The sequence below is a fragment of the Hesperophylax consimilis genome, chromosome 26 (assembly GCF_061612785.1).
Source record: "Hesperophylax consimilis isolate HC1 chromosome 26, BYU_Hcon_1.0, whole genome shotgun sequence".
Lineage (NCBI taxonomy): Eukaryota > Metazoa > Arthropoda > Insecta > Trichoptera > Limnephilidae > Hesperophylax > Hesperophylax consimilis.
In genome coordinates this window covers 16,733,111-16,747,637 of record NC_142861.1, presented here as the reverse complement: position 1 = coordinate 16,747,637, position 14,527 = coordinate 16,733,111, and the positions used below count along the sequence as shown (strand labels likewise).

The window sequence follows — 14,527 nt, the reverse complement described above, 5'->3', positions numbered from 1 at the left end:
ACAAATTCTAAATCCACTGAAGAGATAAAACGATGTAAGTGTCTGGAGAGCATAAAATAAGGTCAAATTTACCTTAATTTTTTTTTTGGAGATAATCAATTTCATGTTCCATTCTTTTTTTATCGATGTGAATACTGCACAAGAGTCTCAACTGATCTCGACTTACTGGAGCCAGTGGGACAATGGCGTAATTGGGGAAGTACCTTGCTAATCAGAATGGTGATCTTTCGCTAGGGCGATAATTGATCTACCATTCTCGGTAAATTGATGAGAAATCGGTTTTCTTTTAAATCGGTGCACATAGACTGATCACATTTCTAGGGATTATGCATCTCTTCAGTGTGTAAAGCAAATTGAATCTCATAAGACTTGTTCCCTACAGCAGTCCAGCAGGATGCGCGGGGGCCCACAGGTCCGACACAGTGGCAGCCAGCCGCCGGGCATGCCCTAGGGCTGTTCCCGCAGGGAGCAGACCCAGGTGTACGCAGTAGAGCTCCAGGCAGCGCACGCCCCTGGAAGACGGAGCTGCAGAGCCGGGGAAACAGGCAGACGTCAGCTTGCTGGAAGATAAGACAAGACAGAAAGATAGGTTAGCAAAAATACCCTAGAATATTAATAACCACTCCGGCGATAGCTACACAAAATTGGGTAGGCGATTTTTACGAATTAAAATGAAATACAAATTATATGATTTTTTAGAAGTATTTTATAAAAGCACACAATATGGGATAAGCAATGAAATCTAGGAGGATTCATTGGCTTTAAACCGCAGTAAGCAATTTATTTCCATATTAATATTTGGTGGTATGATATTAATTAAATCGAAAACCAAACACCCAGAAGTCTTCATCGCTCAAGTGGATAGTAAATACGTCCAACTCCAGTAAAATATTGGCAGCATTTATTTGTATTGGCTCGCAATTCTGGCTGCTAGAGGCGCTAGTGTAGCATGGTATAATCATGCATAAAATCCATTAAAATTCATGAAAGAAAACCAAGCCTCACAACTCGTGCCTGTAGGCAGCGCCAGTGTAATATACTGCCATCAGAATCTATGGGAAATGTCAGAAGTTGGAGGTATTACAACTATTCTACAGTATTTGGTTAGTGTGATATATTAGTTATTGGTTGGCTGAGCTAAACACAGATGGCACTAGTAGCATTAATTCAAAGCTACCGATATTACAGAGAACTACAGGGTTATATTATGTCACTGGAATGTAGGAGAAGAGGACGCAGAAAGGAAACCGATAGACATCCTCGATATGTAGTGCTAATGAAGAATGTTCAGGATTCCATGGACAGCCAGGTGCACAATAAGCTATCAACTGCCTCTGCCTACAACTTATCTTAACACACTTCCGGTGGTAAGGGTAGTTCTACCTTTTACCCATAAATATAATACAAGAAGGCATTGCAAAAAAGTGCATTACCTTTGCACAATGATTTCATCTCTCACCCTGCATGCCGCTTGAAGTCCCGTAAACCCTTCTGGGTGGAAGCAGAAAGGCTCCTCTGAATACCTTTCACTCCAGAAGATAGGTAGAAACTTGTGTGGCAATCGGCTGATGTGGGAAATGCCCATCTCGTACACAATCCACTAACTGACAGACTGGGTTCTCACAGCCTCCTAAATTCTGGTCTGCCATCAATAGGAGAAGGTGCTCACACAGATGCTGTGCCCATATAATTCAAAGGTGGGTGCCTTAAAGAGTCGGCGATGTGTGAATGTGGTGCGGTGCAAACCACCGAACATATGGTCAACGAATGCCCGCTCCATTCATTCCCCGGCGGGATTGATGAAGTCCACAGGGCGACACCTGAGGCCCTAGACTGGCTGACAGACCTAGATATTCCCCTCTAATCTCCATACGAAAGAAGAAGACTCACCTGTAGTACTGCATTGGCGTGTGGTTGTTGGTGGGCAGCACGGGGGTAGTTAGGGGTTTGGGCTTGAGGGGAGCACCACACGCGTCCTCCCACCATAGCAAGTGCGCGTAATGTAGGGACCCATCCTTCCACATGGTGGCCAGATGGCCGGCGCGCACGTTTGCGCAGCCCCGCTCCACCATCTGCCAGATCTAACATAATTTTTGAGGTTAGGTAAGCGTAAATACAGGGTTTTCCAATAAGAAGTGTTATTTTGAATAGCCCGCTATTTCGGTAGATGTTACTTTTGAAGCTGTCATTTTTTAACATTTGACAAGTAGAAACTACGCCATTAATAAAAATGGAACGATACACGCTTCAACAACGCATTGAAATTATTAAAATTCACTTGAGTGAATCAAATGCAAATCATCTTGAGTGATGAGGCCCATTTCCACTTCGGTGGCTTTGTCAACAAGCAAAATTGTCGCATCTGGGGCTCGGAAAACCCAAGAGTTATTGTTGAAAAGCCTCTCTATTTTCAACGTGTGACTGTTTGGTGCGGTTTATGGTCCGGCGGAGTCATTGGACCTTACTTTTTCGAAAATGAGTATGTTCGAAGTACAGTTACGGTGAATGGATTGCGCTATCGAGAGATGATTAATGATTTTTTATGGCTGGAATTGGATGGTATTGATCTGGACAACGTTTACTTTCAACAAGACGGCGCTACGTGCCATACAAGCAACGAAACCATTGATCTTTTACGATTGAATATCAAAATAACACCTCTTATTGGAAAACCCTGTACTATGTGACTGATATAGAACAGAAAACTATCTCTCTCTCTCTCTCTTAGAAAGTGTTTGACAATATTAAACCGCATCCAGTGCAGTCATAACAGTTATACTTATATGATGTAAAAATGGCGACTTGGTCTTTGCACTTGGAATGGTTTACACCAAGAGCACATTGTAGAAGAGTGCCCACCAATTACTCGGGTCATACGTTGGCTATTATTAAGGCAAACGTCACCCCAATACAATTAAGCTTGAAATAATGGGTTAGTTTATGTTATCCAATTTGGAGGAATTTTATCCGATTTACAATTTGGGAGGCGGGTTTGGGTATCGCCGCTTCGAGAACTATTTATTGGATAAAAAACACCTCTGCCATAGGTCAAGTGGTTCGCCACGTTTGGTGATTAAGCAGGGGTGCCCAGGTTCATTGGGTGAGGTGTGTTCAGGGTGCGCCTTCCTAGGAGCTACGTGGCGTGCCGGACCGGGAGAGGTTGGTTTGTCACTCCTGAACCCACTGATCTCTAGATTCCTACCCGTCGCTCATACCTTTTTCCTTCTGAGAACTTTCTTTCCTTCCTTTCCTTTAAAAAACCCTCCAAACAGCATTCCCATAGATGAAATAGACCCTGGAGGGGAAATTATTTTCCTCGAGGCCTCCTGTGTGGGTTGAAAGAAGAAAAAAAATACAGGAAATTTACAGGTCAAAGGCTAAGAAATACCTAGGAATTTTAGCTATTTAGTAAGGCTACATTATAATTGTGGAGATGGATGCAATAACAACTTAAACGCCCAAAAGCTGTTTTTGCTCTCATTACCTTTTCGGTATCTCCAATCCCTTCTTTATCCGCTGTGTAAATATTAATTTTGTAGGTTAGGGGCCGTTCAAGTATTACGTAAGCAGATTTATTACAATTATTTACCACCTCTTCCCCCTTGTCACCAAAAGTAAGCAAAGCTCTTACCCCCCCCCCCCCCTCCCATGCTTACGTAAAAATTAGTACCTATATGCATTTTTCTGTTAATGTATTCTGTTTTTTAAGTGAGTACCTAAACGTATTAATTATTTGTGGGAATCCCCGAATATGTATTCGGTTTTCAAACATAGACAATGTGTGGGTTGTGAGATGTCTCTTCCTTTCACCCTTTGAATTTAATTTTTTTTTGTAATACCTAAGTGACCTTAGGCCACCGGCATTAAAATATCCTCAGAACTCTTTCTCCCTTCGGTAGCTACGAAGGCTACTCATGGTTCTCAAGTAATATATATACATTTATATAACGACAAATGTACTTAGTTAATTAATACGCCGGTTACGACCTTCAACGTAACTCCCTCGTATTTAGTTGTAATTAAATCCCACCAAACGTTGTGTGATTTTTTGCTTTATGGTATCGGGTTTTAATTACTTTGTTTGGTAACCCCTAGTTCTCTTTAGGACAGGGGTGAGGTCAGAGTTGTTAATTTCAAAGTTAACGAATCGAAATTGGATCAAAATACCTAAAACCCCCGCTTTCTCTATACTGTCTACCTTCCCTAATCTGATCTCCTTAGAAGTTCTACTAGGCCGTCCTACCGACCTGTCATAAAACCTTAATACACAAAACGAAAGTCAAACATAATTTGTTAGTACATTACAATCATAATTTGTCCTCCGGGACCTCTGGATCGCCGACCTCTCCTACTAGATGGGATAACATGGGACTAATTTCAAGCGTGTTAGTACGATTCGGTTATTGCATATATGACGAACTCGGAATATTACTTTGCTAGCAAAAATCTGGCTCCTTCCTCCTGCAAGACGTGAAAATGATCCGTATCGGTCTGGGTTTGGCATGATCACTCGACCCAATCTCCTAGTTGGTGCCTAAGTCACCGTGTCCTAGTTGACCATTCCTGTGGTCGTCACATACTACGTCCAAATCTCAACAGGGTCTCACGCTCCCAGATTCCAACTCCTCCGAGAATTACGTCTACTTAGTACGAACCGGTTTCGTTCTATATGCAAAAATATACTTGCGGTCTTTGTGGAGAGCAGTTTCCTAGGCTGCTTCCCATCCTGTGAGAGGGCGTGTATGCAGCCGTAGTGTATCATCACGATAGTTACCAGACCACATACATCCCCCCTGCAGACAGTACATATCAAGAAATATATATAAATTTACTTTGTTTTGTTTTTATAATCTGCAATGTACTATTTATACAGTACATTCCAGACCAAGCATCGCCGAGAAGGAGTTGTGAATTCCAACCAGTTCGCTTGATACATAAATACTAATATAAATGCTAATAATTACGATACACAAATTGCTTAGCAACGCTAGTTTAGGCATATACTTTGCATTTGCTCTCTGATTATTTTTTGTAATATCAGATAGAAAAGAATTAGCTTTGATCCCAAAAAATATAAATATTTAAAGAAGAGTACCTATATCAGATAACGCATTAAATAAACTGCCAGTAAGCCATAGGATATTTAGGTAAATAAATAGGATTTAAAAAAAAAATTATTTGAGGACCCCAGTAACCAAGGTAAACAACAATATTTGACATTCATTTGAAAAAAATAAAAATATATTTTTATGTTGATAACGTTTTTCTGGAATATAATATATCATAGATTCGTAATGTTGAAAGGTAGTTGAATTAGAAATTATAGATTTGTTATGTCGAAAGGTAGTTTGATTAGAATATTTAATTTGGTCACATTGAAAATTATTTATTGATTTGGTTACTGGAATGTAGTAGTAAAGATACAATCATCTCCAAGTTGTTTTGCAAAATGACAACAATGTCATTTGCAACCAACGTAGATGAACAGGGGATTATTATGTCATCTGTACAGATGAACATGGATAGTCTAAGACCCCAAAAAACAAAAGCAGGTATTCCTAGACAGCGTATGAAATGGACGAACGATGTCAATATGTTCATTGTTCGTTCATATTTTTATGTAACCAAAGTAGAAACAGATATGTTGTTATATAGGAAAAAATTACATTTACTTTTCTCACAAAATTATCCGATTGCCCAAGTAAGCGAACAAAGATTAGCAGACCAAAAGCGAGCTATTTTCAAAAATAATTTAATTTCTGTAGTCACATTAGAACAGATTAAAAGAGAAGTAGCAGATAGATTGCAAAGGGGAAATAATTTAGAACAAATTAACACAAGTAACAATGTCATATCAGATGCATTGAATGTAGATAGTTTGGATAATATTCTAGTCGAAATGTCCAATGATATTACAGTAGATTCAAATAACTTAGCCGTTATTTATAATCTTAGGGAAATCAACATTGCAAATTTAAACTTTGTTGATGAAAATGTAGTAGAATTAGCTAACTTACTTCATAATAATATAAACAGATATATAGATGTAGAGCCAACAGTTAGACCAAAATTACCGAAATTGCATACGTCAAAGAAATTATCTAAATTAATTTTTGAATTAAATAACATAATTTTACCAAAAATCATATTTGACGAAATTAGTTTTTTAGATCTTCATACAATAGTATACGCTAGTGCGATTACTGTTTGTAATAAGTTAGGAATTAAATTATCATCCTCTGACGATAGATCATATAGTTATAGTAAACCAGAATGGCAGATCAGATTAGAAAATGATGTAGTATTTTTAAGAAGTAACATAGCTAGAGTAATAGAATATAAAAATGGAAATAGAAGTAGGAAAATTTTGAGACATGTAGATGAAATTTGTAGAAAATTTGGTTATAACATTGATAGTCATAATAATGAAAATATAATCAATGATTTATTGGATTTATTAAAACAAAAATTAGGCGTAAAAGCTAGTAGATTAAAAAGATATAATTATACGTATAATAAAAAAAATAATAATAGATTATTTCAGAAAAATGAAAAAATATTTTATTCCAAACTTGACGATAAACAAAATATTATTTCGAATAATAATATTCCGTTACCATCTGAATCAGATATGCGCGATTTTTGGACTAAAATTTGGAGTAAAGATATAAAACATAACGAGTCAACTCCATGGATAGAAAATGAAGAACTCAATTTTTCAGGTATTGAACAAATGAGTTTTTCTAATATATCGGTTGAATTGTTAACCAAAATTATTAAAAATACTCATAATTGGAAAGCCACGGGTTGCGATTGGATACATAATTTTTGGTACAAACGTCTGACTACTTTACATCCTCTTTTGGCAAAAAATCTTTCAAAATTTGTCAGTCAACCTCAAAATTTTCCAAATTTTCTAACTAAGGGTATTACTTATATGTTACCCAAAAGCGAAAATATTAATAATCCTTCTCAGTACAGACCCATTACATGTTTACCGACAATATACAAAATTTTAACCTCTTGTTTAACAGATTTAATATATACTCATTTAGATGAAAAAAATATTTTATCTGAACAACAAAAAGGTTGTCGCAGAAAACATATGGGATGTAAAGAACAATTAGTTATCGATTCTGTAATTCTAAAACAGATTCAAACTCGAAAACGTAATTTACATACTTGCTATATAGACTACCAAAAGGCTTTCGATAGTGTCCCGCACTCGTGGCTGATCAAAGTATTAAAAATATATAAAATTAACCCCATTATTATTAGCTTTTTGGAAAATATTATGTCCTTTTGGAATACCAATTTACTTATCAATTTAAAAGGTAAGAAAATAGTAATACCGGGCATTTCAATTAAAAGAGGGATTTTTCAAGGAGACTCATTGAGTCCTCTTTGGTTTTGCTTAGCATTGAATCCTCTATCTAAAATGTTAATTAAAAGCAAGTTTGGAATAAAAGTTAAGGGTAATACAAGGGAGAGTAGTACAATTTCGCATTTATTATTTATGGATGATATAAAATTATTTTCGAATTCTGAACAAAATTTAGAGAAAATGATCGAGGTAGTTAAAAACTTTTCAGATGATATCAAAATGACATTTGGTTTAGATAAATATTTTAGATAAATATTTTAGATAAATAGTCCTTTTATTTTTAAAATTGTCAATGGTATTATAGACAGCCCTGATATATTAAGCCTAATTACCTTCCATATACCCACTAGAACCACTCGATCCAAAATTCTTTTTAATTTCAATAACAATATCAGGACTGAGTCATTTAGAAACTCGCTTATACCTAGATTGCATGCAGTTGGCAATGCTTTCTCAGAAGTAGTAGATGTGTTCAACTGCACGGAATATAGCTATAAGAAGGCTATAATAACATACCTCTCTCGTAATTATCAATGTTATTAGGCATAATACCATTCTATTCATAAGTTATCACAGAACCTAAACTATGCACTTACATCAGATATCAGACAGAAGAGTGTTATCTAATAATTTTATATACTTAATCAAAACTATAATTTTTTCCAAAATTGTTATGAGATGTCTTACTGACAGCCCTGTTTCAATAGAGCTAACTCTTAGTTCTCAGCAAATTCAACCAAATTCAATATTGAAGGTAACAATAACCTCAATACTAAACTACTGTACGGATTGAAAATAAAAATGCTATTGTACCTATGTATACCAGATGTTATTCTTGTTTAATTTTCAACATAATTTCTCAGTAATTATTCTGTTTAACATAATACTGTTTCGCTCCTGTGAACCACTGTAAACATAAATCATGTATATTGTAAAAGCCTTTTACGGCGTCTAAATAAATAAATAAATAAATAAATAAATAAATAAATGTAGAACGATCCATATAGAGAAAGGCAAAATTGTAGATGGGGACGAGAGTATATTTAGAAATTTCCAAATTACTAGTATGAAAAGGGATGAGGTTTATAAGTATTTAGGATACCCACAATCAAATAGATTAGACCATAGTAGTATTAAAAATGATATTAGGATTAAATTTCAAACTAGGATAAGGAAAATTTTAAAATGCAATCTATCTGCTAAAAATTTAGTAAAAGCAATAAATACTTGGGCAATACCTCTATTAACGTACTCATTTGGCATAATTAAATGGTCTAATACAGATTTAGATAACTTAGAAAGATTAATTAGAACTACGCTAACAAAGTTTAATTGCCATCATCCAAATTCAGCTATAGAACGAGTTAATTTACCTAGAAATTTAGGAGGTAGAGGTATAGTCAAAATAACTTCTTTGAAACATAATCAGGTAGAAATGCTAAGAACTTTTTTCCATAGGAAAGCTCATAGCTCAGAAATGCACAAAATAATTTGCAAGGCAGATAGAAATATTACACCTTTAAATTTATACGATGAGAATGCCAACATTTTTATAAATCCCAACCAGGAATTATTAGATTCCTGGTCAAATAAAATTTTACACGCAAAACACTTCAATTATCTCAACCAAACGTATGTTGACAAAATTAAGTCAAACAAATGGTTGAGTATTGGAGAGTTGAGCGCAGAAATAGAAGGATTTATGCTTGCAATTCAGGATAGAGTCATTAATACTAAAAATTATAGAAAGCATATAATCAAAGATACAAATCAAATTGATGATTTGTGTAGAAAATGTTTGGCTTTTCCGGAAACTATAGAACATATTATATCGGGATGTTCTATATTAGCACCGTCCGAGTATACATTTAGGCACAATCAAGTTTTAAAAATAATTCACCAAAATTTGGTAATTAAACATAACTTGATTGACTGCCGTAATGTAGTACCATATTATGAATACGAACCAAATTCATTTTTAGAAAACGAATTTTATAAAATATATTATGATAAAACTATACTAACAGACCGAGCGATTAGTCATAATAGACCCGATATAGTTTTACATGACAAAATTAAAAAAATAACTTATATCATTGATGTTGCTATTCCAAATTCCTGTAATATTCAAAAATCTGTTAGTGAAAAAATAAGAAAATACACAGATTTAGGAAATGAAATAAAAAGAATTTGGCATTCTCAGACTATAAAAATATTACCATTCGTTATTTCGGCTACTGGCATTATACCTAGCTCTCTAATTAAAAATTTAGGCGTATTAGATCTATCAAAAAATTTATATATAAAGATGCAAAAGTCGGTCATTTTGAATACATGTAGGATAACAAAAGATTTTTTAAATATTTATGTTGAGGGATCAGTAGGATTTATAGGCCCTGTTAGAAGTTCTACCGAGCCGAACCCTCTGATATGAAAATATCTGGAGACGGTGAATTTTTTTTTTTCCCATTTGATATCTGGTGATTTGACGTGTTGTTGTTCTTGTATTGTTTTGTATTTATTTTACTTATATAATGCACTTACATAGTGTTGATTGACTAGCTGATCATTTGTGGAAAAGTGAGTGGAAGGGTTAAGTTTTTCCTTTGGGGAAGACTTAACCCGGACAACTAAATCGGAAGTTTTAAAAAAAAAAAATATATTACGGTTTTGTTTGTTTGATGATTTTATTTATAGAGATCACCAACTCAGATATGACCTTTGGCCATGTCCCCAGTCTCCCCTTTCTCCTGGCTGCCACCCTGCTTATTCAAATTTTCCCACAGGCACCACCTGATCTTGGGATCCTCCCGCTAAGTGAATTTAGCTATGTTCGTAGACTTCCAATCGCAACTCAAAATTTACTTCGATTATCCCTCAGGCACTGTCTGATTTTGGGATACTCCCGTCAAATGAATTTAGCTATGTTCGTAGACCCTCGATTGCTGCTCAAAATTACTTCAATTATTCTCAGACACTAGCTGATTTTTTTTTGCTCCACCCGTTAAATGAATTTAGCTATGTTCGTAGACTTTCAATTGCTGCTCATAATTACTTCAATTATTCTCAGACACTAGCTGATTTTTTTTTGATCCTCCCGTTGAATGACTTTAGTTATGTACGTATCCTCGAAGCAAACCTTTATTACCCAAGTAGCCATTCATTCAGCCGCCGTATTTTTTTTTGAAACCAACTCCGCATTCCAGAGCTGTTTCTAATGTCTCAGTTAATCTTCAAGGCCGTCTGCCCCTGCAGACCCTAATAAATCAACCTGTTTTTCAGCACAACTCGAGTCAATGCCCTATCCATTTTAAAGCCGGTTTGAAATGAATTTTTTTTTTCTTTTGTATTATCGTGTTACAAAAGTCGGTTCGGTCGACCCACTTATTTGAATTATCCCCACGATAAATAGGTACTTTACCTACAATGAACTATAATGACAAATTCCGGTTACGTCCCTAGTCCATAGAATAATTGATAATTGTTTTGTCATGGAATAAATGATATTTATTTTATCAGCTTATGCATTCATTCGTACATACACATACATATGTTATTTGATAATACGTACATAATTACGGTCCCAACTGGCGCCTTCAAAATAACTGCCGGATTAGCAGCCTCCATCTTTGTCCTGCAAATATATTATATTCGTGCAATTTACTTACCTGAGCCCCTCTCCTCTAATCCACCGGGATAGCGACGGCAAAACAACCTGTTCTTATACTTCCATCCGCCTATCAATAATTCCTCTATCAGATTGTAAATGCCTAATTTAAACGCGCGCCCTGATTATCTCACTGAATTGAGTCCTCTAATCTCAGTAATAACTTTTTTTTGTTCTTACTATTTGCTATAACGAGGTATGGTTATTATTTAGCGCACGAAGTGGAGTACGCGATTTAATTTTCCCTTTTCATACCAGTACTAAAGTATTATTATTATTTCTATCATTTTCGATTGAATTCGCGGGTTGGCGTGAACACTGAATCTGAATAATTCTCCGAGGTCCGAAATTCTCTGAATCCGATATTGATTATTTTATCTTTAATTATTGTTGTTATCATTTTCCTAGCTTAAATTTCTGGCAACGAAAGATCGCGTTAACCTCGAATTATAGCCGTCTCCCCTCTCCCTTTCAACACTTCGTATTAACAACTCGGCTTATAACGCGACACCGTAGTGTCGTTTCTAATCTTTTTTTTTTCACTGAATTTAAATTAATTAAATTTTTTCAACCTTAATTTATTATTACGCCAAATACTGTGTTTAACTATTTCTTTGAAATTCTAAAATCCTCTAAGGTCCGATGCTAATATTATTTTTTTTTCCAAACACTGAATCTAACTGTACGTTTTTGACTAGAGAATTTTCCTAAGTCCACAAATAATTACCAAGCAGCGCGACGTGTTTGAACGGTTCCCGGCGATTTTCAACTCTCTTAAAATTCACGAAAGGACTTCCCGTTTTTTCTAAAATCAGCCCTTTTATAGTCCCGTTTCCTCATTAATCACGTCAAATACATGCTATTCTAACCTTTATCGACTCGTATGTTCTTTCCTATTTAGTCCATAGTCGCATCATGCTAATTAGGCCATTCTGATCATTCCAAGAGAGTTAACACCTTGGCATTCGTCTCATGTGACAGAAAGATCAGACGCGGACTGGGAAGCGGTCCCGTATTCCCATACGGCGTTTTCTATATTACGCTCTAGTGCGAGCTGTCTTTTTGTAATGTGAATTCCGGCCTTTTTAATTTTAAATGCTATCGTGTCCGCACAATTTATTTAATGGCCGTCGTTTATGATGTGATACGCTTTGTTTTTAACGCTTTCACGAACTTAGTTTTGATCTTCTTCCCTATGCCTTCGACAATTTAGACGGTGTACACGTCCGTTTCCCCCTCTACCTTCCAAACCAATTCCTCCCGACAATTCAAACGGTGTACACGTCCGTTTCCCCCTCTCAGTGTGTTAAATCTCCCGCGTACGATCGTCTCCTACTTCTAACATTTAGTTCTCTTCCCTTACAACCGGTCTAATATAGCTATTCTATTTTTTTTTTCGATTATTTCTATTTTAGGCTCCCATCGATACTTGCTTTTAGTTAAGACGTCCCAGTTTACATCGTCGTTTATGTTTTTGTCCCCCGTCCTAGATCGCATCGGTTTGATATCCTGTCTATTCTTTCGGTCAGTTTTTTTTTTTCAAGAATTATTACTGGATTTTCGCGACCCCTTCCTGTAATTTTGGGCGTCGCCTCGGTTGGTACCTCTATACGCCCATCTCCTGTCCTTTTCTCCTACTTCATCTCGCATCGATCAGAGGCCTTAATCACCTGTCACAACAAACCCGAACGTACTCTCTCATAATTTCCCCACTAATTGTTTATACATTAATTTTAATGTATTTTCGTCTCCATAAGACGCGGGTTAATTTTATCACCTCGTTGGATCGTTATTAGCGTCCTAATGGCCCAAAACCATGTCCGTATTTTTTTTCAAAATCAGCGCTTTCAAGTGTCTGACATCGCCAACCTTTTTTCCCTTGGTATCCCTCTCGCAACTAACTTCGCGCCATCATTCTCCTGTAACCTCAACGCTGTTTCTTTGCGGTTCCACGTCATGCTTACGATAGAAGTTCAATGTTTGCTTTTTTTTCCACTTTTCTTACGTAATTTGCCTGTTTTTCCCTTATTTCTGTTGTTTTCTTTTAATTGACGCGTGTAACTGCCCTCTCCCCCAATGATTTCCACTCCCGGTACGTCTTAACGTAGGATTCTACCAATTTCTCTCAGTTCCCAGTTCGTTTCGCGTTATGTCCCTTACCCTTCTTGAAACACGTCCCCCTCGTTCGTCGATGGTTTACGATCCCGTTTCCGCCACACCCTTGCATTCCAAACCCATGACGTCATCGCACTACCCTCTACCAAGGTTCCCGTTTTTCCTGTAATAAATCGAGATAGCCCCTCCCGGTTCAAAGTCCATTCCTTTGTCTGCTTCGGTAAACCACTCCCACTGGCCGCCCCGCATCCTCTGGATCCTCTTGATTGGTGGGAGATTAAATCGAGGCCTACGATTGGTCCATCTCTCTACCTCACAGAGACATCTGCCTTCTACCCTGTAAAGCTTCATCCACCCATCCATTTGATCGTAATTACTTATTTTTCGACTCTGCCGCTAGAGGTCTCCGCCTGTATTATCTCAGTAAAAGTGCATCATATCACAGTTGCCAATGTGTAAAAAAAAATAACTACTGCTGAGCAGTGCTGACATAATCACTATCTCGACCCCCCTACCCCCCCATGTCATCAAAAATAAGCAAAGCAAAGACCCCCCTGCCCCCCTATAGTACTTACATAATACTTAAACGGCCCCTTACACACAGACAGAGCTACGCGAAAAAGTTTGAACAGTAGTTAAAGCGAATACTACGCATTTAAAACAACTACAACTATTAGTAGTTATTGCATCCAGCTCCTCAAATGTAGATATAAGAAAAATAGCATGGGTACTCTAGAAGCATCAACAGAACAAGAAGTGACTTTGAAATTACCTTTCTCCTGGACAGCATGTGGCTGCAGTCCAGCAGTGAGGGTGCGGTGAGGCGGTGGGTGCTCCGGTCCACGTACAGGAAGTGCACCAGCCCCGGGAACTCCTCAACGAACTTGCTCATCATCGGAGACGTGGCCAGCGTTAAGGATCTGATACTTGGAAGTTGGCACAGGCATACAAACACATGAGATGATCATAAAATCAGTGTAGTCACATTTTGAACAATATGATTTATTTTTTTATGAAAACCATGAGGACAAGAAGACATCTTATGCTTTTGGCTTAAGAACAGTTGCTTTGAGGGGAAGAAGTCATTAATTGTACAAAATGTAATTTTATTAAAACAGAAATCATCAGGTTACTTTTTGACTTTATATATTTTTTTAATGATACTTAATGACTTCTTGCGCTACACTGACGAAGAGACAATATGGAATTCCAGTCTTCCAACTTCCAACTCAAATACCAGGATAAATTTTGATTTCGTAGTTAAAATAATTTTTAAAACTTGCATTTTTCAAAGCCTGCCAAAACGTACTAGGGCGGGGTATGCGTGACATCATATGTTCCTTGGTTTTGTCGGTTAACAG

The 14,527-nt window shown here is 36.7% G+C and overlaps 1 protein-coding gene across 1 annotated transcript; it reads right to left on the bottom strand.

Moving 5' to 3' along the window:
* Nucleotides 1-215: 215 nt before the first annotated feature.
* Nucleotides 216-14,243, bottom strand: LOC149411201 (BLOC-3 complex member HPS1-like). The gene is made up of 3 exons (XM_089647643.1): nucleotides 13,939-14,243; nucleotides 1,891-2,081; nucleotides 216-560 (listed from the first exon to the last, which is right to left on the bottom strand). The coding sequence occupies exons 1-3, from the start codon at nucleotides 14,059-14,061 to the stop codon at nucleotides 377-379; spliced, it is 498 nt and encodes a 165-aa protein (XP_089503769.1). The 5' UTR covers nucleotides 14,062-14,243; the 3' UTR covers nucleotides 216-376.
* Nucleotides 14,244-14,527: the final 284 nt, after the last annotated feature.

What these genes read in the sequence shown, in the direction of transcription:
- LOC149411201 (XM_089647643.1), bottom strand. Translation starts at nt 14,061, where the DNA reads ATGATGAGCAAGTTCGTTGAGGAGTTCCCGGGGCTGGTGCACTTCCTG. An exon ending in ACATGCTGTCCAGGAGAAAG is followed by an intron (nt 2,082 to 13,938) that starts GTAATTTCAAAG and finishes AAATTATGTTAG; the next exon opens with ATCTGGCAGATGGTGGAGCG. An exon ending in ACGCCAATGCAGTACTACAG is followed by an intron (nt 561 to 1,890) that starts GTGAGTCTTCTT and finishes CTTATCTTCCAG; the next exon opens with CAAGCTGACGTCTGCCTGTT.